Source organism: Panthera leo, chromosome A3 (genome assembly GCF_018350215.1).
Source record: "Panthera leo isolate Ple1 chromosome A3, P.leo_Ple1_pat1.1, whole genome shotgun sequence".
Taxonomy (NCBI): domain Eukaryota; kingdom Metazoa; phylum Chordata; class Mammalia; order Carnivora; family Felidae; genus Panthera; species Panthera leo.
This window is the reverse complement of record NC_056681.1, coordinates 100886716-100911218: the sequence shown is the minus strand read 5'-3', so window position 1 is coordinate 100911218 and position 24503 is coordinate 100886716. Positions and strand designations below refer to the sequence as shown.

Genomic DNA, 24503 nt, shown 5'->3' with positions numbered 1-24503 from the left:
AACCTCAAGGGCACAAATTATTTCTTGAGCACCAGTGATAGAGCCATAGCCCCAAAGAGGTAATAGAATAAGAGAACTTCTGCCTTTCAGAGTTCGATAATGTAGTTGAATAGTATCAGACTTTGTAAATTATGAAGTGTGAAACTGTATGGAGTAGGAATGCCTCAAAACGGAAAGGGTTAACTGAATCCTGGCACATGAAGAAAATCTCTGTGAAATCTGCAGGGGAGGGGGACAAAACTGCTCGCCCAGCCCTTGCATTGCAGAGGGGCCCATGAAGGAGGGGAGACCACTCCTTTCCGAGTGTGATTTGCGTGTCAGTCTGGTAAGGAAGCTGAGAGCCAAGCATGCTGCCCTACATGCACACTTCCTCTCTTATGGACTTGCGGAAGCAGTGAGTGCTGCTTGGAAGAAAAAAACGTAGATAAGGAAATAAGAATCACCTGTAATTCTTTGTCTCGGGTATAGTCCATTGTTAATATTACGGTGCACATTCTCTATTTTCTATGCATGTATGTGAAGTACATACTTCTGTTTTTAAAAAGTGGGATTGCACTGTGTGTTTATAAATGGCTTTAAAAAACAAACATTTATGGCATGCTTTTTAAGGACAAGATAGCACTCCGTTTTTGATTGTAGCATCTTTTATGTATTTAACTATTACTCAGGATTGAAGTTTCCAGTTTTTCACTACTGTAATAACGCTGACAAAACTTTGCACACAGCTTTGTTTCTTTAGGGTAAAAACCTAAAAGTAAAATGACTGGGTCGGTCCCTACTTTCACTGTGCACTCCCCTATTTTCACATCATTTAAAACTGGTTAGCCTTGGGGCCCCTGAGTGGCTCAGTCGGTTGAGCATCCGACTTTGGCTTGGGTCATAATCTCATGGTTCGTGGGTTTGGGCCCCGAACTGGGTTCTGTGCTGATAGCTCGGGCAGAGCCTGGATCCTGTTTTGGATTCTGTGTCTCCCTCTCTCTCTCTGCCCCTCCCCTGCTTGTGCTTTTTCTCTCAAAAATCGATAAATAAACTTAAAAAGAAAAACTGATTAGCGTCTTCTCGCAACACCTTGTCTTTTGTTCTTTCGTGGTAACAGATGAGCTGATACCTCTAATAAGGAAGCATAAAATCTTCAGGCTGTGGTTGAGGTCAAATATACATACTGAAAAGTGCCCAAATCCTAAGTATACAGCAGCTCCAAGACGTCATTACGTGAACACACTCAACACAGCCAGCACCAGGTCCACAGAGAACTTTCCCTGCCTTCCTAAAACTGCCTTCGGCAACCTTAATTTTCAAAAACCAAAAGTTTTAAGGAACAGAAATCAAGAGGAAAAAGTGTCGCAAATGTGAAAAGGCAGTTGTGAAAGCTAAGAAACTTCCCATAAGACAAAGTCTTGCCCCTGCCCCCCTCCTCCCCGAACATATCCAGCTGACCAGAACCAGACGCCAGTCCAGGGACTGAGACTCAGCTCAGAGCTGGCTCCAGGCTCAGAGCTGCCTGTGGAAGCTGTCCCTGGGTCCCTGAAAAGGGTGACAAGGAGCATCCGGCCTCCTCATGGCGCTGGCTGTGGAGGGCCAATGTCAAAGAACCAGGGCCAGGGTGAAGGCAGGAAAAGGGCCTTCCCTCCTCCGCTTTCAGCTCAGGTGATGAGCAGCAGGGAAGCCGCACTGGGGAGGCTCTGGAGAGGGTTCAAGACTTACTGATTTTTTCATACTCCCTAATTTACCACACCATACTTACCACAACTAAGATGGTAAACACTACTTTGGGGATTCAAAGTATCAACATAGGAAAAGGTATGCATTAGAGTTGGCGCTCAGGACCAGGGAGAAAATAGAAAAACAATGTGCAGGCTGAGGCCTAAAGCATGTTCAAGGTGGGCTGTGAATTTAGGCTCAGGGCTTGCTGGCAACCACAAACACCCGCCATTCATCCTGCACAGGCACAAGAAGCACCTCATGGTTCAAAGCTGGCAGCCTCAGGTCCAGGTCATGGTTCACTTGCAAGTTCTAGCCTGAAGCATTGGTTCTACAAACTCCCCCTGGAGGATGATGCCCACAACACATTCTTTGGACCCTGAAAAACAGGAAGTAGAGAAATGAGTTCTCCATTATGCAGTTAACTTGGTCACAGTTGGCTGGAAACAGCTCCAAGGCAGTTCACTTAACATTCATTCATTCAACAAAACATACCCCATTGGCGGAAGAAAAAAAGTCAGAGAACTTTGTCGTTTCTTTCTCCAGTTGTGACACTGCTCTTCAGAGATCCCACCCTACACTTGAACATCCCGCATGACTCCACAACCACTGAGAGGGGGAGAAGTTTCTCTTTTTCACCAGCAAGAAGCCACCCCTTCCTCCAGCCCCGGGGGCAGATTCTTCCCCCCGCACACAGTTTTGTGACCACGAGGGTCAGGTACCACCTAACCTGCTCCTAAAAGAAGCCTGAGCTATGTTTCTCCACCAAAAGGAACTGAAGGAGGCCACGATTGCCTTAGATTAAGTTAAATGCAGAGGCTGTGAAGGCAGCTTCCTGGCTCTGCTACTTTGTGTGTTCTCTAGCAAGCACTTAAGGCCTCGAAACTTCTGTCTCCCCACTTGTAAAATGGGGGTAATGATAGTCCCTACCTCAAAGGTTGTTGGGAAGGATATGAGTTCAAATGTATTTTTAAGCTCCTGGAACAGCTCCTGGAACATAGTAACAAAATGTATACGAAAAAAGTACCAATTTTTCAAAACTGGTGTAGTACCTATTACACTCTGAATGCAGTCACCTGATTCTCCCAATTCCTATTCTCAGAAATGGGCACACAGTAACCATTTCCAACAGATACACATTTATGTATGTACCCAGGGATCTCAGCATCCCAGTGCTAGGGAGGACAACCCTTCCTGCGCAGCTCACCTCAGGAGAGCTCACTCCCAGATGCACACAGCCTTCACACTGTCATTGAAGCTCCCCTCAGCCTCACCTTCTGAGTGCCACCCCTTACGCCCCCCACCGCCCTGCTGCGAGAGAGCTCCACCATCCTTACAGCCGTCGAATAAAGTTGGCAGAGCAGAAAAAGCCTGTGTGTTCTACCATTTTGTCACCTCACCACCTACTGAAGCCCCCACCACTTTGGGAAACCTCACTTTTGCAGGCCAGTTACTAATTCCCCTTTTCTGCTCTCCTTTAGGTGGTTGTGATCTGCAGATGCCATTTGTTCTTATGTTTTAGCGACTGAAATAAAATAATAGCTACCAGTTATTTAGCACTCGGCATGGGCCCGCTCTCTCATTTGGGCCTCATCAGAACGATGAAGTAGGAACTAGTACTATTCTTCTTACAGATGAGAAAACTAAGGCATAGGAAGTTTTGGTCATTTGCCCAAGATCACACTAGAACCTGGTGGGATCAAGGTCTGAACTCAGGTCCAATCCTGTAGCCCAAACTCTCAGCTGCTACGCTATTACTGAGTATCTTACCTGCCTTTTTTTTTTTTTTTTTTTTTTTTTAAATATTTATTTTTGAGAGACAGAGCAAGCGAGTGCATGAGCTGGGGAGGGAGAGAGAGGGAGACACAGAATCCAAAGCAGGCTCCAGGCTCTGAGCAGTCTGCACAGAGTCCGACGCAGGGCTCGAACTCATGAGCTGTGAGATCGTGACCTGAGCCAAAGCCAGATGCCTAACTGACTGAGCCACCCAGGCGCCGCCCCCGCGCCCCCACCTTTTTTTAATTGAAGTATAGTTAAGACACGATGTTAGTTTCAGGTGTACAACATAGTGATTCAACAACTCTATACACTATGCTATGCCACCACAAGTGTAGCTACCATCTGTCACCATATAATGTGTTAATAATACCATTGACTATATCCCCTACGTTGTTTTTAATTTTAAAATTTAGAAGTTCTCTAAACTCTCTGTAAGCACCTCAAACCAAAAGTATTTTTTTTTCACCTATGCTGCCCAAGGTAGAAAACGAAGGTTACCACCTGCTCTGAAATGAAACAAATGGGAAAGAGTATGTTCTAGAACAAGGGTAGAGTAGGGATCCTGTCTGAAGTTAGGGTGAGGGCTTTGCTTCTAAAACAAATACCAAGAGGGGCCAAGAAATGCAGCTCATGGAGATGGTTCAGGGATAGCTAACTCCTCATTTGTCTAATATCTCAGGGCAGGTGGAAGGCTGCACTGACCGCTGGTGCTGATGGTTTATTCCTTTATGTGAATGAAATGTCACCTGTTTCCTGGCTGAGATGCACAGTGCAGGGGGGTAGAATTCGCAGGTTGCTTGCCTACCAACCATTCTCCCCTTTTCCCTTACCAGCAGAACCCTTGTTGTATTACAGGGGGTGATGTGCCCAGACATTTCCCAGACTTGCCCCCAGCCAAGTGTGGCTAATAAGTCATTGGCTGGAGCTTCTAGGAGACTCTTCAAAGAGGCTAATTCAACTGCAAGCTCCTTTTCCCACCCCTTTCCTCCTCTTTTTGCCTAACACAGTTATATGTCTAACAAAGAGGTGAAACTGAAGCCACACCTTAAGGTTGTGGAGAACAGGAGCCTGGGCCCCTGACGGCAAAAACCCTAGACTGCCTACTCTTCACATGCCACTGGTACACACTAGTCAAGTCAAAGGCCATCTGCCCAAATTTCCTGTACTACTTCTCAAAGCTTTCATGACAATTTAATAATGTCTTGTACAATTCCTCTTTAGGACTAATTGATGAGCTCACTAATCTAAAATCACTAGAAGCAACAGGGTCTTAAGAATGAAAGGAAACCTTAAGTGCATGTTCAGAAACTCCCAAAATGATTAGTCTTGAACACTGACAAATAACAGGTTTCCTTTTAAAGAACACTTTTCTTCTAGAGGGGAAACAACATCAAAGTCCTTTCCTTGAACGGCGGCCCTTGCACAGTGGCTGAATGCAGCCTTCAAACGGAGTTAAAAAGATCCCTCCTGACTAGAAATTGGCAGAAAATCATACAACCCATGTAGTGTAGAGACCAACATATAGAGTCTGAAGTGAGAAATTCACCTTTCTAGAAAATGTAGACGACAGAAAGAATGGAGAGTGTATTTTAGAACACCAGGGCAAGGAAGCCCATCATTTAAGAGACCTCACCATAAATTGGTTCTCTGAATTATAAAAACGTTCAGAGCACTGACATTTTATGATAAAAACATCTTGCTGGGTTTTCTTCATTGGATTTCTCACTCTCACAATATCTGGGTCTCCACTGAGTAGAGACCAAGTTTGTCTTGTTCACCATTCTATTCTCAGGACATACAATGCTCAATACTCACTTTAATTGCTTACTGTACTGGCCTCCCCTGCTCTAACCTCATCCCCTCCCCAACCATCTTTCATCCTACTGTAGCCAGAGTGGGCCTTAAAAATACACAACTTATGGGGTGCACGGATGGCTGTCAATTAAGCATCCAACTCTTGAATCCAGCTCAGGTCATGATCTCATGGTCTGAGATCGAGCCCCTCGTAAGGCTCCATGCTGAACGCGGAGCCTGCTTGGGATTCTCTCCCTCTCTGCCCCTCCCCCACGTGTGCACACTCTTTCAAAATAAGTAAACATTAAAAAAATACACAACTTATTACATCTCTCCCTTCTCATCCCTCCCATTGTCCTCCAGTAGTTAGGTCACTGGTGGGAATTAACCTCACCAGAAGGGTCTTGGTGCTCTACTTTTCTCTACCTCCCAGCAGTCCTAAGCTGCAGGAGGCCCAGGGAGGGCCCTGTTCTCTCTCAATGCCTTAAAAAAACCCCATGTCGAATGACTGAAGGTGCCATATCATTGTATGTAAGATGTTTTCTGCATTTAACATACACACATCTGGGGCGCCTGGGTGGCTCAGTCAGTTAAGCATCCGCCTTTGGCTCAGGTCATGATCTCATGGTTTGTGGGCTCAAGCCCTGCATCAGGCTCTGTGCTGACCGCTCGGAGCCTGGAACCTCCTTCGGATTCTGTGTCTCCCTCACTCTCTGCCCCTCCCCCACTTGTGCTCTCTCAAAAATAAATAAAAATGTTAAAAAAATTTTTTTAGACTTTAAAAGAAAGCAAAAAAACCATACACACATCTGTCTGTTATTAAACGAAAGGATTCTAATGCACAAGCCAGTATTTAGAATGAAACACTGGCTTTTCCAAGGAAACTCAAAATTCTCTGTCACGTAGCGCTTTCCTAGGCACTACTTACAATGTTGAGGTATGTTACGTTAGCATAGAAGATTCATAGGAGTGTTAAGAACACCCCACTACAAGGAAAAGTTTTGGAAAAAAAAATTTAAAAAAAAATGAGTATAATACTTTCTGTCATACATACATATACTGACAGAGATTTCAAAGTAGCTTTGCAAATGGATCATTCTCTTGTCCCTTAATGCAAAGTTTTTAAAATTGGATCTCGACCCATTAGCAGGTCATAAAATCAACTTAGAGACTTGGTGAACATTAACAAATAAATCTAAAGTATCAGTGTTATCACACTTTAGAAGCATTCATTTTGTAAAACTTGTCTCAGAACTATAAACTTTGTGTATACAGGGTTATGAGATTTTCTTACTGGCTGCCACAAAACAGTGTGTCCTCTGTGAGAGGGTGAGGGGCACCAAGCTACTGTTTAGTTTGGTCTAAGGGTGCATTTCCAGGCTTTATCTTGCCATTACAAAAAATCCGGTTTTCCATCTTTGGTGATCATCATTGCCCATTTTAGTGGGTAGGGGATGGGAAATGCATTTTGGCATGCTGCAAATACAACACTCCTTTCAACTGCCTGGGTGTTTAAAGAAGTACACTGATTTTTAAAGTAACTGTACTCAAACTGAATTCAAAGCACACTAAATTTAACTTTTCTTGAGGACTCAAGTCTTAATCATCAAGAAAAGGGTAAATTTTGCCCAGTGGGCGTGATCCTTACCTCAGAAAATAGGGAGCATCCGAGAGGCTCCTCGTAAGGGAAGCCAGTTCTCTCACAAGCGTGCAGATTCTGATTCAGAAGATCTGGGCTGAGGCCTGAGATTCTGCCTTTCTCACAAGCTCTCGGGTGATGCCGACACTACTGGAAACTCCACTTTTGAGTCCTAGAGAGCCCTACACGTTGCAGGGATAGGTGGTGAGCTCTTTGGCCGGGCTGGCCAGACCTCACCTATATACCACCTGAGCCACTAGCTCCAAAAGCAACGGGGTGGGACCCAAGCGAGGACCCACTTGTTCCCAAGTAGGAAACATTCTGAAATCTCCCGTAAGAATGAGTCTTAAAAAATACACAAAAGCAGCACACAAAGATCCTTGGTCTCTACCACCTTAGCTCATCACTGAACAGGATAGACAACTGAGCCTGCTTCTTCTCCCTGGCAATGCTGACTGTGCGTGCCCCACTCTACCGACAGCCCGAGTACAGCTGTCTCAGGGCTCCTCTTCCAGGTGACACGCAATCGATCACTCCCGTCAAAGGGTCCCGGCTATGCACAGGGTACAGGAGCCTGCAAACACTGATGTGAGCCTGCCCTAGGAACTGGGATGGTGACCGGCCACCTCCTCTTCTTACACTGCTATGGCACAGAACAGGATGGGATGGAGACAAAGAGATTCTCTTAAATTCTTTGCATGCAGGCCCTTCACAAACACAGGCAGCGGTGTCCTCTTCTTACAACTGACGCCTCCATGCTCCCCTGCCCTCGTACCTCTGTCAGCTGTCACATTTATACAGACGGGTTCCACAAAACACTTTTTAAATGTGCATTTCTTTAATTTTTAAAAATATACACAGGAGAAGCCATGTGTTTTACATAGGAATACACACATTAACAAAGCATTTGTTATAGTTTTCCAAAATTCTATTATATCAGTCTGAAATTTATAAATTAAGTATAGCAGAACTTTTAAAGTCAAAATGAAATCCCTGAAACTACTGGATGCAGTGGACTTTTTCCAAAATCAAATGAACAGAGAATATGAATATGGTTTGTGTTAAATAAGGTTTATTGTTAGCTTTATTGCCTATAGTCTATAAGATGCAACTTTATTGTGCCTTTGCAAACAGGATACATTTCTTAAAAAACTGATCAAAATTTTCCATACATATAGCTCTATATGATAGATTACAGTGCAACACTATTTTTGTTACATAATTATAGAAATACTATAGAACCCAAGAGCACAGCGTAAGCAAAAGAAATACAATCCTGAGCCATCTGAACAAGATGATTTAATGAATCCTTTTAGTGTAAGTTTAGAAAACACGGAGGAGAAAAAAAAAGATACATGCACACTGCAGTCATGAGCAAAATACATTAAATACCTGTTCCTTGCTAGACACAGGTGGGGGATTATGGTGAATTTCAGACACATGCACACGCACTCACACTCCCATCTACTCCTGCTTCCCTCCCATCCCCAATACATTCACTCCCACCCCTTCCCCAAAGAAAAGATCAGGCACTAAATCCTAGTGAACCCCACATCTGCCTTGCTGGAGAACGTGAAGGGACTGCTAAAATAAGAGTAGAAATCCTCACCCACAACATGAAACAAAGCATGTGCCGTAAGCCAATTCCAGCTGCTTTTGCCTCTTTGGAAGTAAACGAAGCATATGCTCACTACAGTTTACAACTGTAGAGGGAAAGGTCTTGAAAACAAAACTGTTTTCCCTCCCTATCCCCTGAAGTAAAATCAACAGCGGAAAACTCACCCTAAAACTAATTGCCTCATCTGCTATTAAAATACATTTGTCATTCTATTTTTGGTATCTATTCAATCATAGTTCAGTAAGAACAGTTCATGAAGTTTGTACCTGCTTATAGTAAACACTACTGTACCACATAAAACCCACCACGGCTGGACAGGCTTATGAAGCACCAAACCTTCTACGTGTGTGTTCCTTGCTAACATTCGCTCAAGACCACAGCATCCTAGTGTTACCAAGGATAATGTACGTAGAGTTAAGTAACGAAAGGTATTTGGTTTGTGTCTTCACCTTACACATCCTGGTGATGAAATTAACCAAACCATGCCTTCCCTGAAAATAACCTGAGTCTGCTGACTACGCAAACTGACCAGCTCGACTGTCAGTCCACTAATCAGAGGTTGAGCTGGAAAACCAGAGGGCTAATGTCTACCAGCAGCTTGTCTTGTGCGGATAACCAAGAGTTCTTGGTTTTTGCAGTATCTATTGTCCCAAAGGCTGAACCACTGAGGTGGAAAGAACTCACAGCATCAAGAATACTGAACGAACTACACAGCCTGCGGGACTGCCTGGAGAGAAAAGAGGATCCTCATTCCCCACAGGATGTGCTGTGGGTTTTAGTGTCTCTGTGTACATCAGCTGCTACAGAAAGAAAAAAAAAAAGATTAACTCCATAACTTTCTTATTTTCAATTAAATGCTCATACACTCACAAAATACTCACACACCCTATGAATATGAGGTGGCTCTTCTCTTCAACATTTTTAAAATCAAGAGGCACCAATACCCGTTCATTTATGTATTAGAAGTCTCACAGAATCACCACCAAAACGACAGAAATGGCATTTGTGATGATCACATAAAGGAGAAAAAAATCGAAAGACAAACTTAGCCGCTGTATTTCAGACTGTACTTGAAAGCACAGACGCTCTGGCTAAATTAGAATCTAAGGTTCTAATAAGGTTTTCTTGGTTTCGCATAGTCCCATGGCCTTTGTCCGTGACTGATAAATGGAATAGTTCCTAAGGTAATTGAGGAAACCACTCTGCAATTCTGTTTTCGATGTATATTATAATTAGTCTGCCTAGAAAAAAAAAACCCTTGGCTCTGTCATGGCCTTCTGCAAACAGAGGAAGAGCATGGCGAAGAGCATCCTCCTGCACTGTTGACTACACGGCCTCGGCGATAAGGTCCTGACGCCACTGGTGAAGGGGGTTCCAGAGCAGAAAGGGCCACATGTTGTATTTCAGCATCTTTGGTTAAGGTCTGGCCTTGTCAAATCCACCTCTCCGTCCCATTTCGTCACCAATGTTTTAAGCCCATGCCTTTAGTTAAAGGTCACAAGACATAATTTTCATGTCAAATCAAGAGTTTCAAATTTCTGGCCCTACCCTGCCCAGTAGGACTGTAAGGACCTTACACAGGAAACTGTAAAATCCAATGCTTCAGTGAAAAGCATGCTCTTTTTAAAGTTTCATGAGCTGCATAGAAAACTGTCAACAGGATTCCCAACACTGGGAGAGGGACAGAGCACTTTGTCCTTAAAAGTGGCCTGAGCCAACTGTATGAAGTGTGTGGCCCCCCAAAATATTTACCACCAGCCTCTAGAGCAACATCTATATTGTACAAATCTTATGTGAAGCCTAAATGTTTTATACGTTTTTCAGGTGGAAAGGTGAGAATAAGAGTTGTGAGTAAAGCTAAATCTGGCCTAGTGAGAAAAAAGAAGTAAACAAACAAACAAACAAACAACCTCTGGATTTTAATTCAAAGGAAAATATAGGTCATAAACCTGTTTTACATCCTCAGCCAGAGTTGCCTGGAATTCTCTACCTTCTGTTATGGAGTCCAACGAGCTTCTCTCTGCTCTCTTCCTTCAATGCTTAACCGGATAGAGGGGAAACTTTAGGGAGGGTTCCAACAGGAAAGCAGAAACATGGCTAAAGTCCCGGTGGGGCCAAGACTGGCGAGGTCGGACAGAGCAAGCGTCGTGCCTGGATAGCCTAACGCTGCCCAAAGCGGTCACCCGGAAGCCTGACCACACACAGCAGTCAAGCAGCGTTCTCCTGCAGGTACTCCTTTCCTTTAGACGTACCCCCGCTCTCCCAGACAAACATTTCAGGACAAACCACCTGGTCTGGTATGGGCTGGTATGCTACTGCAAATGCTGACACTTTCCAGTGAACTCAGCACCAAACCTGTTTTCTCCCTCCCTGCGGAAGAAACCAATCTGCAGTTTAAAACACAAAGTGTCCCAGTCCTTTACTTCTGTGTTTTCTTCTTTCTCCGTTTTCTCATCAAAGTTTTCCTATATTGACGTTCAGTTCCATGTCAGATGAAATAAAGTTGCAAAATATTTGGTGATTTCCACAGAACATTCTTCTCGTAATGAACTGACTTAACGCGCTTAAGTCAAACTGACTTAACGCGCTTAAGTCAGAAGTATGTCCAAAGAAGTCCTTTCCATGTAGTTCGTTCATCATATAGAGAAAGACTCTTACACATGGCTATTTCTGGACAGTGCATTAAACGAAGATACCTCACAAGAGAAAAGATCATTATCTGTATCCATTAGAATAATATACAGATTCACAGTCAATGAGATGATACACTTTGCAGAAGAGAGGCATTGAACGGTATACTATTCAAATACAAAAACAGCAATAAACATATTCTGCACTACAGAAAATATGCTAACTTCTAACTTTAAGGATTTAAAGTAATGAGTCTGGTAACTGCATTTTAGGACTGGAACATGCTTCTTCCCTTCCAGGGACACAATGTTTGATGCCGGTGCACATATATATACACACACACACACACAACACTGTGTCTGCAATGATATACAAAGAGACAGACAGCCAAGTCCTGAAGGCAGATTTCAGAGAATAGGGCTACCAAGACCAAGAGAGCAAATATTAACTTAAGAACACCTCTAACTTCAGAATTTCATTTTATTGAACACACCTTTTAAAACAAGCACCTCTTGGCAATAAAAGCAAAGAAACACAAGTACTCCTTCCACTCTGTTCTAGTGGAAGGCTTCTCACACCAACCTGCTAAATTCATGATGGAATCAGAAACAGGCAGCCCACTGGGGCTACAAGCAGAGCTCAAATGCAGGTCTGCTAACTTCTCGGGGAGAGCTGGAGCAGAGGAAAACACCAAAAAGCAAACTGGGCATCTATCACAGCTTTCTTCCTTAAGCAAAACAAATGCAAATTAGTTTTATAACCACAATTCAGTTTTTCAAACTTTTTCTGAAGAATTTTCATTTAATTTTGTATACATAACAGGAAGTAAAACTTTTTCACAAACATTCTCAAACCTTACAATTATCAAGAAATGACTAAAGTAAAAGCAGGAGAAATATTAAACACATGGCAGGGAGGTTGATTTCTGTTTCTGCTCTTAAAAAGTAAAAAAATCACCATATAATTAAGTACAAAAACCTGCATTGAATGACAACTGCTGGTGTATTTACTTGATCAAAAATGAAGACCAAGAATATAATAAAGCCCTATGATAATATTCATCTGGAGCACTCCCCTCAGTGTGTGTACACTAAAATGTTGGCAAAGTTTCTGGAGCATTAGCTTATATAAACACGGGAGTCCTCAGTTAGCTGCATTAAATGGAACGTTCTCTTCTGAAATGCGCCACAATTCAGTTTCACTTACAAATCGCAAATTAAAGTTATCTCTTCAGAAAAATATCTGTTTGGCATCTCCTGGACTTTGTTCCATTGGACAATATGGACATTTTAATCTAAAGACAAGAAAGAAAACATTGAATCAAGGAACAGGATCAGTACTGAGCATTCAATTTTCCTCTACGGAATGTCAATGTCTTTAACAGTCACACACTCTCCACACACTCACGTCTGTATTTTGTTTTGAGGGTTAACTGTGCTTTCCCTTATTATACCAGCCAAGCTCTGAAGGGTCACAAATAAATACCAATCAAGCCAGATGCTAAACTGAAGGCTTTCCTTCAGTGGAAATGAGTGAAAACTGTTTTGTAACAAACAAAACAAAGACAACGGTTTTGAAAATTGCTCTTTCAGTTTCAAAAGTAAGCCCAATTTTCCTCCTCCAAAGTTTAGGCTGTGCCTGTCTTTGAACAAGCTTCAAATGGACTGGTCACACAACCCACTCAAGTGCAGCAAATCTAATCTGATGCCAGCGGCTGAGCCTAGAAGGCTTGCTGCCTACAAAGAACGACGCCCAGAACCAGCACGGTCTAGTCACCATCCATCGGCACCACCAGGGTTGCTGCATGGTCTGGGAAGGGCACAGATAGCTTCATTACATGCGAAGACTTTCTTTTAAAAGAAAGACTTTACCATAACAGGTCTCAAGTGAACTCCAATGAAAAATGTTCTAACTGCCTAAGCTAGAAATAGGCTTTTGTGACTTTTTTCTTTTTATTATAACTTGGGCCCAGTATGAGTATAAAAATCATAAATGTATATACCCTGCGAATTAGCAATTCCAAGTCTACAATTTATATATCACATGTAGATAAAGTAATTCTCTTTACAACAACAAAATGTTTAAATGTTCATTGATAGGGAATTGGTTAAATAAATTATCACATTTCCATATGGTAGAATACTCTGCAGCTCTAAAAAAAGAATGAGGGCTCTTTCTGTAGCACATAAAAGACCTTCAAAACACATCATTAAGTAAAAAAAGCAAACTTGAGTACCATATAGGGTATGTTACCATTTGTGTAAAGGCAGGGGGGAAATGACAATGTACTGCCTACCCAAAAGTTAAGAGTTAAAGATCATGCTTATAAATCTAATCATCAAATTCATGAACAAATAAAAAGACTGACAAGAAAAGAAAAGAAAAGAAAAGAAAAGAAAAGAAAAAAGAAAAAACATCAGATACCACCTTCCCACTAAGTTTCAAAAGAAAATTTTTTTACCAACATTTAAAAAATCACTTACTTGCTACCATTAAACATTTTATTCAGGGCATCTCTTGATATAATATGACCACAGACCAATTTCATGGGTGGATTGTTATCTGTTGTTTGCTGACGAAGAATGGGACAGGCAAATATAGAGTGATACCAGCACTTTTTACCAAGGTCCACTTCAATCTTCAAAAAACAGTAAAAAGGCTCAAGTTACATCTCGGAAAACCATCTACATGTCAATACGCACTGGGAAGCAAAAACATTTATCAGTCTACTCATCCAAATGTATCTTTTTACAGCACTCTTACCTCAAAGACAGGCAGTCTTAGGGATTCAAGCCTTACTTCATAATTCTAATTAACCTTCAAGATTATTTATAACACTACTTTTCAACCAAATTCTGATGTCTGAGGAGTCAAAGGAAGGCAATGCTCTAGATGTCGAACACTCCTGAAAATCTGTCAGAATAGATATACCCTAAGAGCAAAGCCCACCAGAAACCCTGTTTTGCAACACACTCAGGTAGGTGGCAAAATTCAGTGTAATAATTCCTTTAAAGACAGAATAAACAAGGCTTACTTTTATGCAAGCTTCAGATCTGAGTTTCCCATGTTCTGTGTATAATGGTCCAGAGAAACTACCTGAAACAAGGACTTTAAGCTCAAGTTCAGCAAGACCTCTCACAATCTGTACATCAGAGCCATGGTAGGTGTACCAGTCATTTCTCTTCACAGGGAACAAAACAAACAAAAGCTATGAAATCACCTAGCACAATGGTTGGCACACGACAGCGGGCTCCACAAACGTCAGTTCTTTCTGTTTTCTTTCCTTCCAAAATGGTTATCAATATAAAGTCTATTACCCAGACTCTTTCAAGAATGTTGACCAAGTGTAACAGAACAATCCTGAGAAATAATGGTCCGATCATCACCTCCCATTGCTTTACTACCCCAACACACAGGTGTCAGGTGAATTCAGACTTCAGCGTGCTCTGTGCTCATGCACAAATGTCAGAGATGCACGTAGCACAGCTGGGAAGCTGCCAGATTCTTGCAGGCACCTTCCTCAGCAAAGCAAGTGAAGGCTCAACTTCTTTTCACTTGTTCAAATAAGCAAGCAGCAGTCAAGCAGGGGTGCTGCCTGTGTCCTGACCACACTCAGACTGGGAATGCACCTGTGTCTTTAATCAAAACAGATCTCTGAGGAGGAGCTGGGGCAGCCAACCGACAGTTACCAGCTGGAAGGTGACTGTGGATAAACCTGTGCACAGGCGTGGCAGACAAAAAGCAAAAGCCAAATGCGTATTTAGCCTTTTAGGATGCATGACACAACCGTGACAGGCATGATAAGTGCAGTCCAAGTTTTAGTGCTTACTGTCAAAGGTCACATACAATGACCTTTGCCACTCCATGTCATAACTCCTATGGCAGCAAAGCTGGAGTCCCTACTATGTGTCCCATATTATTCTAAGCATACCAGTTATCTCTAGTCTTTAACAGCCCCAGAAAGGGAAGGAAGGTACCACAAACTACTGCTTAGAGAAGTAATAGGGTTGGCAAGTGACTAGAGGTGATGTTTAAAATCATGGCCAGGAGAGCAGTGGACACGCAGCACTGGAGGGCCGCTGAGGACTGCACGTGTACCAGGGACAACCTTTATTTTAGCAGCTCTGTGCTTATTTTAAGCACAAACCCATGATTTCATAAATATCGATGCTTAACACAAAACTAAATTCAACCAGTTGACTCACCGCTCTTGTATTTTAAAAAACCGTAGTCTGAGTGGTTTCTCCAGGGCCCTGCAGAACACACTGTGTGCCACAGTACAGACGCCACGCACACCTGTGACGTCTTCCTTCACTAGTTCTCTACGTCAAAATTGTATTCGTTTTTTTCTACGTCAAAATTAAAAACCAAAAACTCCAGCGCCTCCAAAATGTACTAGCTCCCCATTTCTATTGTTTTTAATCATGTCTACACATGACATACAAGAATCCTGGCTGAACGGCTACAACGGTGTTCTCTCGTTAAAAGGCAAAACAGGCATTTTAAACCCTTAGCATCCATGTTCTTCTCATGGCAGGAAAAAACAGAATGGTAGAAAGTGGAACTCACAGGTAATTCATCTTTCTGGTTCCAAACTCCTGTGCACTGCCTCTGTTCTATCACGGCTTTGATATTAATTAACGCTGGCAGTGCCACACAACCTGCTGAGAAACTGGGAGAGAAGAGGAAACGTCAGTGCCAGGCCAGGTGTCAGACAGCTTGGTCCCAGGAAACATCAATCCCTCCAGACTCCATGTGCACAGGGTCCTGGCCATTGGACAGGGCACAGTGCCCTCTGCTTTGTTAAATCAGTGCCAAGGAAAAAAAACAAAACAAAAACCTTCACATTTTACAAAACCACCAGATTCAATGGGCTCTGCTTATCAGTCATTAACGATATCCTGAAACAGTTTCTTGCTCAGCCTCCTTCTAGACCCTAGACCAGGATGCCCCTGTCCAGGGCAGAAGTGCTCATTTCTCAGACCCAGAAATGCTCGCAGTTGTCTCTCAGCGGAGTCCCTCTTCAGGACTGCCCTCAGTTGAAGCAAGTCACCTGACCAGGGTCACATCTGATGACTGCTCTGGGTGAGGATACAGAAGCCCAGCTTGTCGCCCTAATTTGGAACAGCTTCACAGGCCCACCATGGCGCCAGATCTCCTCAGGGATGTGCTGAGGCCTCTGATAAGACTACTCTGCAGTCCAACTTACCCTAATCCTGCGGCTTTCATTCTGCCACGGGGGCTCATCCTAACAAACCTCCCGCGTGTCATCTCCACCATTTCACACTCTGTTCCCCCAGAGAACCTGACCTGCAGCCTGCTCATGCATTATAACAAACTGCCTCAGTGTCTCCTATGCTCAGCTGGAACACCCCACGGAAGGCAGAAGGTACCTTGTTCACCTTTGTAGCTCACACAATGCCTGGCACATAGCAGGGATCTAAAACACTTGAGGAATTAAATAAATAGGAGAGCTAAAGAAGTTATTTTCTTAAACAGGTTCATCGACTTCTTGTTTTCAAGACCCACTTACATGCTTAGATATTAAGAATCTCAAAGGCATTTGTTTCTGTGGGTTATATTATTGTACTAGAAATTAAAACTGACACATTTAAAAAATATCAATTTGTTTAAAATAATAAATATATCACGTTATAAATAACATTCTTACCAAAAAACAAAACAAAACAAAAAATCCATATTTTCCAATCCAAAAATTGTGAGAAGACTGGCACTGTTTTACATTTTTACAAATCTCTTTATGCCTAGCTTTATAGAAGACAGATTCTCATATCTTGTGCTGCATTCAATTTGTTGCAATGTGTTCTTTTGATTTAAATAAATGGGGAAAAAAATCTGGCTTTAAACAGATAGGCAGTAATTTAACTGCCTTTTCAGATAATTGTGATATTCCTTTAATGCCACACCAAAACTCAACAAGTAGTAGATTCTTAAAGGTTAGTTGCAGAGTGGAGTGAATCCTTGCCACTGAATTTTTTTGTTTCCTGCTACATTAAAATCCAATTGTCTGTCTCACACTGTGAATGAATCTTTTACTCATGCACGATTTTATAAGATCACAGTGAATTAAGATCTTCTAAGTGTTAACACATTTCATTACACAATCTCAAAAAAATAAAATTCATTAATATCACCAATCTCATCAGAAAAGTATTGGGAAGGGACCCCTGGGCAGTTCAGTCAGTTAAGCATCTGACTTTGGCTCAACTCAGGTCATGATCTCACGGTTCATGAGTTCCAAATCTACACTGGGTGAGCTCAAGCCCCACTGCAGGAGCACTGTCAGCACAAAGCCTGCATGGGATTCTCTCTCTCTGCCCCTCACTCACCTGTGTACTCGCTTGCATGCTCTCTCTCAGATAAATAAGGGAAGGAAGGAAAAGAAGGAGGCAGGGAGAAAGAACAGTATTGGGAAGCTGCATGCCCACAGTGGCAGATACAAGTTTTCCAAAATTGCTATCTTAGCTTAAACTCATGAATTTAAAAGATACAAAAAGATATAGTCAGTTGCTTTCCTTGACATGACAGGCTCACTTCATACATGTGAAAAAACATCTGCCAAAAACCTAAGTGTAATTAACTGTAGTGATTCTAATTTTTTTTTTTAATGTTTACTTATTTTTGAGAGTGAGAGAGACAGAGCACAAGCAGGGGAGGGGCAGAGAGACAGGGAGACACAGAATCCTAAGCAGGTTCCAGGCTCTGAACCATCAGCACAGAGCCCGATGCAGGGCTTGAATCCACGAGCTGTGAGATTAGGAACTGAGCCAAAGTCAGACACTTAACCAACTGGGCCACCCAGGAGCCCCAGCTGTAGTGATTTTTTTCAAGTAAGAACTATTTCATGAAAAAAACAACTAGTGGGGGCACTTGGATGGCTCAGTTGGTTGAGCGTCCCGACTTTGGCTCAGCTCATGATCTCATGGTCCCGTGAGTTCAAGCCCCGCATCAGGCTCTGTGCTGACAGCTCAGAGCCTGGAGCCTGCTTCAGATTCTGTGTCTCCCTCTCTCTGACCCTCCCCCACTTGCACACACGCACGCACACACACACACACACACACACACACACACACACACACACACACACTCTCTCTCTCTCTCTCTCTCTCTCTCTCTCTCAAAAATAAACAGTTAAAAAAATTAAAAAACAACAACAACTAGTGTATTGGCTCATAACAATCAAGCAACATACACAGGTGTTTTCTGAGACAAGAGGATACTTTGGCTTGAAGTTGAAGTGCTTTATGAGAACTTCCCACTTTGTCACACAGAATATTAAAAAGGTGTGTACTCAAAGGTGAAGATGTAATAAAACTAATAATTTTAAATGTTTTGTCAAGAGCAATCTTGTTTTTTTTTAAGAACAGTCTTAAGTAAAACTAGTGTGTCTTAAACTGCAAGTGTGTGGTGAAATATGATGTGTGGGAAATATGCCAAGTCCTTTAGGAGTCTGGGACCGCTCTGCTGATCTGTGAGCTAAGGCTCAAGCAGTTTAATACACCACTGTTGCTGCACCATCTGTGGAAATATCGGCACAGTGAAAAAGGCTCTGGGGGACCCCCAGAGGTTCACAGATGACACTGCTCTAAGACTGTTTCATCACCAATTGTGATGATCTCCTGAAATACCAACCGTACTCTTCTTCAGAAAGACAAACATTCTCTTCAAAAGCTAGACAGGAAATTAAGAAAAACTAAAGCAAGCAGTGCATATTTCAATAGCAGGACCCATTTCCATACCTGACGCTGAGAGGGGACTCCACCGAGAGCCCCAGGAGGGCACAGGCGTCCCGAGTAAAGATGTCACAGATGTCAGCCCACTGGTTTGCATCAAGTAGGTGAACGTATGGTGAGTTCTCAATCCCTTGTCTCAGGTACACAAGGCTTCCCATCAAAACCTGAATGTCTAAACAAAACCGGTGACAATTTGGAGGTATGAATGAGCACTCCTGAAATAGGGGCTGATGTGGGGGTGGGAAGCTGAGAAAGGCAAAAATTCCCCCAACTGACATAGCCTAAGTTATTAACAATGTCTTTTAAAATTCTGGTCCTTGGGGCGCCTGGGTGGCTCAGTCGGTTAAACGTCCGACTTCGGCTCAGGTCACGATCTCGCAGTCCGTGAGTTCGAGCCCCACGTCGGGCTCTGGGCTGATGGCTCAGAGCCTGGAGCCTGCTTCGGATTCTGTGTCTCCCTCTCTCTCTGCCCCTCCCCCACTCATGCTCTGTCTCTCTCTGTCTCAAAAATAATAAACGTTAAAAAAAATTTAAAAAATAAAAAAATTAAAAAAAAATAAAATTCTGGTCCTTAAGCTTGGTTTATCCCTTCACTGTAAATCAAAGAAACAGCATTGAGAGAAAGGGGAAGAAAAGGAAAACACTGAATACGAACTTCAAGTTACTTTACTCTTATACACAGCATAGTGTAACTACCATTATCTAGATGAGTAATGATAACGTCGTAAATGGGGCCACCAAACATTTCTGGCTGTAGAACTGGCCAGGACTCCCACACTGACATTCGGTGTCACTGCTGCCACCTTGGACACTTTGTGGTGGCATGCCTGCCTGCTCTTTCTCCTATCTCTTACATACAGAATCCCCAAAATGCAATGTCTCTTTCTGACTTTGAATCCAAGAGGCTTCAATGTTTTACTTTTGTTCTAGGTCCAATCAGCGATCTAATAATAATCTAAGCGATTAGCATCTACAATTATTTTAGTTCCTTAGCAAATTGGTATTAGATCTCCTTAAGATAAACCTAAATCCCAGTGGTGGCTATAGGTCTGTTCCAATTAAAAACATTTGACTCTAGACTCACCTTTTTGATGATTTAGGGCAAATGGCTGAAAATTTTTAGCATATTGTAATGCTTCTCGCTGATTCGTAGTTCCGCCCATTAACAAGCTAATGAAATACAGTCTGTGTAGTTTAAATTCCAAGGAACTGTTTTGGGCTATGAGCATTTCTCGGTTTGATACTGCCCATCTAAAGGAAAAGCAGAAAAGATTTTAACAGTAATTAAGAGCCGGCAAAGAGTGTCAAAAATTCTTTGAAACCTAACAACACACAAAAAACGGTCTGGTCTGCCATCTTGTGGAAATCAGTGGTAACATCAATCCCTTGGCCCAGAGACTTTTGTAAAGAAAATATGTTTAACATAACTACACCCAAAGAGACACTTCAGCTAGTGAAAGTAAGATAAAAAATAGTTAAGTCAGATGACAATTAAATATTTAGTAAGGTTTTATACCAAGACAAGATGGACTCTGATGAGTCACAGGATATATTTGGAACTTGTACAAGACCCACTTTGAAGCAGGTGTCAGCCATGAGATTCACTACTCAATTGCCCGTATCCACTACTCTTTTCCTGTTAAACTGGCATGGCATATTTATAAATGAATCATAAGATTCTGAATGGGAACCATCTATTTTTAGACTTTGTGGGGGCACAAGATTTTGTGCTGCACACTCTGAGATTAAAAACAGCAAACAAGGTTATTTGTGCCTCAAGGTGTTTTCAGTCTAATCCGGCAGATAAAACTACATATGTATCACATTTATATCACACTGTGCCATAATGATTTGTACAAACATACTGCTAATGAAGGAAAGAATATCCAATTCTGAAAGATCCAAAGTACAGGGACTCAGGACTCTCCAGTACACACAGTTGGGATAACCAATGTTGAGCTGGATCTACCACTCCAGGTGGCACTAGGCAGAAAAGTGTACCAACCAGCTGTTAAAATCAATTTTGCAATCAAATGGTAAGGAAGCATTACTTTATCTCTTTAAACAGATTAAGATGTAGAAGCCATATCATATTTTTCATCTGACTTTCAGTTGGACAAATATTCTAACCCATTTCACCAAGGACCAATGGAACGTGAACTGGGTATGATTTATAAACCCGGAGCAGCTCTGCAAACTACAAAAGTAAAATGTTTCAGGTTCCTCATAATGATCAGTTGAATGGGATTAGACTTCACAGAACTCTACTGTTACAGGATCCTACCCTAAGGGTTCCACATGCACATGGGTATTCTAATCAACCTGTTGATGCATCCACATCTTAGAGTCCAAACATGAAGCTTCTGTGACTTCAAAATCAAGGTTATTGCTAAAAATATTTTAAAACTATATTCATCACTTAGACTTTGGCAATATTTACTTAAATTTAAGTAAGCTTTGAAACCTTGCCTGGTCGCAACACCAAGTCTGAGATAAATCCTGCTGACACCAGCAACGTACTTTTGGCAGCAATCTTTCATGAATGCCCAATGCCAACCGCCAGTACCAAAAGTATTGAGCGTCTGGCAATATCTAGCTTGTCAGGGCCCTTCGTGATTTCCAGTTCCAAGGAGTACATTTATTTTTATTTTTATTCCAGTATAGTTAATATACAGTGTTGTATCAGTTTCAGGTGTACAATCTAATGATTCCACACTTCCATACATGACCCAGTGATCAACATAACAACTACCCTCCTTAACCCCCCCACCTATTTCACATATCCCCCTACCCACCTCCCCTCTGGAAACCATCAGTTTGTCCTCTATAGTTAAAAGTCTGTTTCTGGGTTTGCTTCTCTTTTTTCCTTTGCTTGTCTGTTTTCTTAAATTCCACATGAGTGAAATCGCATGGTATTTGTCTATTTGGCTTTGCAGCTCCGTCCACATGGTTGCTAATGGCAAGATTTCATTCTTTTTCACGGCTGAGTAATATCTCATTATGTGTATACACCACATCTTCTTTATCCATCTATCTATAGACACTTGGCCAAGCAGTACATTTAAATCATGTTGCTTACCAAAAGTTTATCCTACACCCCTCACTCATAAAATCATGAGTGTGTTTTCCTACTAACAAGGAAGGAGAGGCAGCAAGCTACTTGTTTTCTGTTTCTGATATGAGGTACATGTGTAAGAGTCTACAGAGTCCAAGAAGGGAACTAATAGAGAGTAACTACAAATTTTAATAAACAATGAAAGTCAACAGAGAGGGCAAAGTCCTTATGTAGGCAATTCACAAAGGAAAAAATCTATTTCATTTTCACAGGCAGATTTTCAGGATATAATATTAAAGGTGGGGAAAATTGTCCTGTCTAGGAAAAAATAACTCCCAGTTACAAGAATCTTTAATGGTAATGACTCCAGGGAAGCTGGACTGCATGCATTGTTCACCAACTGTTATGGTGCATGGGCTACAACAACCCAGACCAGGGCATCAGCTCTCAGAGCAGCACCAGGAGGCCAGAAATAATGGGAGGACATAACGGTGGTCCAGAGGACAGTGATTAACACAGTCTATGCTGTCCTACGTTTTACAAAATTACTTTCAATTAAGAAGGCAGTAACTTTTTAAGCAAATGCAAAAGTAAACGAAATTCTTAACTTCTTTTTTTAATCAAAAAAGCTAACAGTAATTGCAAATCACATTTCCTAAAAGTAATCCAAGCCATGAGTTATGATTTTAAGCTCTGCAAACTATATATATATATGTAACCCATTTAACTTGGAGAGGTATTTAAATACTGGACAATGTAGTTCCTAATTTATCACTTATTTTTACTCACTTTCAAATTTAGCTATAAACAAGGCTACAAAATAATCAGAAAAAAGCTAACATTGCTAGTTCCTAACCCCCAGGCCCACCAAGAAATTTTCAGGAGAAGTAAACAGCTATTTCATTACAAAAAGGAGCTGGAGAAATGTGGGGAAAATGCAAACTCCAAATTCACAGAATACAAGTTGTCATGTATTTCTTAAATTACATTTCTTGACCTTCTGTCTTGAAACAATGTATTATCTTCACTTAACTTTTAAATATTATATTAAGCCTAAATCTCACAAAGCAAAGCATTAGATTAACCATTTCTAAGCTTCTCCCTTCCTGGCAAAATGTCATTTTCTACACTAAGGATCTCTGCCCTCAAACGTGTAAACATATATAAGTAAGCATTAAGGTGAAAACCTTGCCTTAGAGCACCTCTCCCTCATACCTCCAGGCACCCACATTTGTATTGTCCTGACCCCAATTCCTTGGCCACAGTTGACTGGCCAGGTAAACATGGGTTTTTAAAGTCACACTCTTGGGGCGCCTGGGTGGCGCAGTAGGTTAAGCGTCCGACTTCAGCCAGGTCACGATCTCACGGTCCGTGAGTTCGAGCCCCGTGTCGGGCTCTGGGCTGATGGCTCGGAGCCTGGAGCCTGTTTCCAATTCTGTGTCTCCCTCTCTCCCTGCCCCTCCCCCGTTCATGCTCTGTCTCTCTCTGTCCCAAAAATAAATAAAAAACGTTGAAAAAAAAATTAAAAAAAAAATAAAAATAAAGTCACACTCTTGTGGTGTCTCATATAAATGAATTCATCTATCCCTTATCTCCTTCATGATCACTTCATGATCCTGTATCTTTTGTGCTTGAAGTTCTTAATGATTGCCTTCCTTGACAATCAGAACATCTGCCTTAACTAATCTCTGGAATCTGGGTACAAATTTCACAGCAGCATTTTTATCTACACTAGCAGCCTCCCCAGAGAGCTAAACGTTAGCCAGTTCATGATGACTTCTGAATTGATGAAACCATCTTTGGCAGTAAAGTTCTTCTTCAATCTCCTTATAATTACTGTTTTCTTTCAATACGGCCAACTGCCACATGGCCAAACTAACCTTTAAAAAAAAAAAAAAAAATTGCAATCCAAAGTAGAAGTAAACATTCCTTTTAAACCATAAGCAGCTTTCTGTTCCTAGTGCAATTTAAATTACAGAAGGTCAAAGTGGCTCTACCTTGATTTTTCACATTCATAGTGCTTTTTCAGTACAGCTTCTATCATGACTTTGTTCAGGCCTGCATCTCATCCTGGCTCCGCTCTGTCGATGGCATTTTCAACTTTTTTTTTGTTTTTTAATATTTACTTTTGAGAGAGAGAGAGAGAGAGTGTGTGTGAGTGGGGGGCAGGGGGCAGTCGGGAGAGAGAGAGGGAGACACAGAATCCGAAGCAGGCTCCAGGCTCTGAACCATCAGCACAGAGCCTGATGTGGGGCTCAAACTCACGAACTGTGAGATCATGACTTGAACCGAAGTTGAACTCTTAACCGACTGAGACACCCAGGCGCCCCTCAACTCTTTCTAATCACGTGCAATTTCACTTCTAGCAATTCATCTTTGTTGACCAAGCTCCTCTTTCAAAAATCCATTTCTGTAATATGTTGCACGTGTTTATCTCTGGGGGATGAGGAGGCAAGACAACTACACGCTTGCTGAGGGGTAACGAATGTGCGGTGACCAGTCACTGACAGACTTGGAAGAAGTGATGTGGTT

The 24503-nt window shown here is 42.0% G+C and overlaps 1 protein-coding gene across 15 annotated transcripts in view; it reads right to left on the bottom strand.

Moving 5' to 3' along the window:
• The window catches only part of RMND5A (required for meiotic nuclear division 5 homolog A), a 78580-nt gene that overhangs the window by 8265 nt on the left and 45812 nt on the right, over positions 1 to 24503 (bottom strand). For 11 of the 15 annotated variants that reach the window (XM_042932940.1, XM_042932944.1, XM_042932945.1 and 8 more), the window contains 5 exons: positions 20001 to 20167; positions 18923 to 19088; positions 15732 to 15834; positions 13646 to 13800; positions 9179 to 12456 (listed from right to left, as the gene is read on the bottom strand). In XM_042932940.1, the coding sequence (XP_042788874.1) occupies positions 12393 to 12456; positions 13646 to 13800; positions 15732 to 15834; positions 18923 to 19088; positions 20001 to 20167 (655 nt within the window). In that variant the 3' untranslated portion in view covers positions 9179 to 12392. Of the gene's footprint in view, positions 1 to 989; positions 2081 to 9178; positions 12457 to 13645; positions 13801 to 15731; positions 15835 to 18922; positions 19089 to 20000; positions 20168 to 24503 lie in introns of those variants that run through there. The other 4 variants (XM_042932943.1, XM_042932942.1, XR_006200815.1 and 1 more) reach the window with 4 other exon arrangements.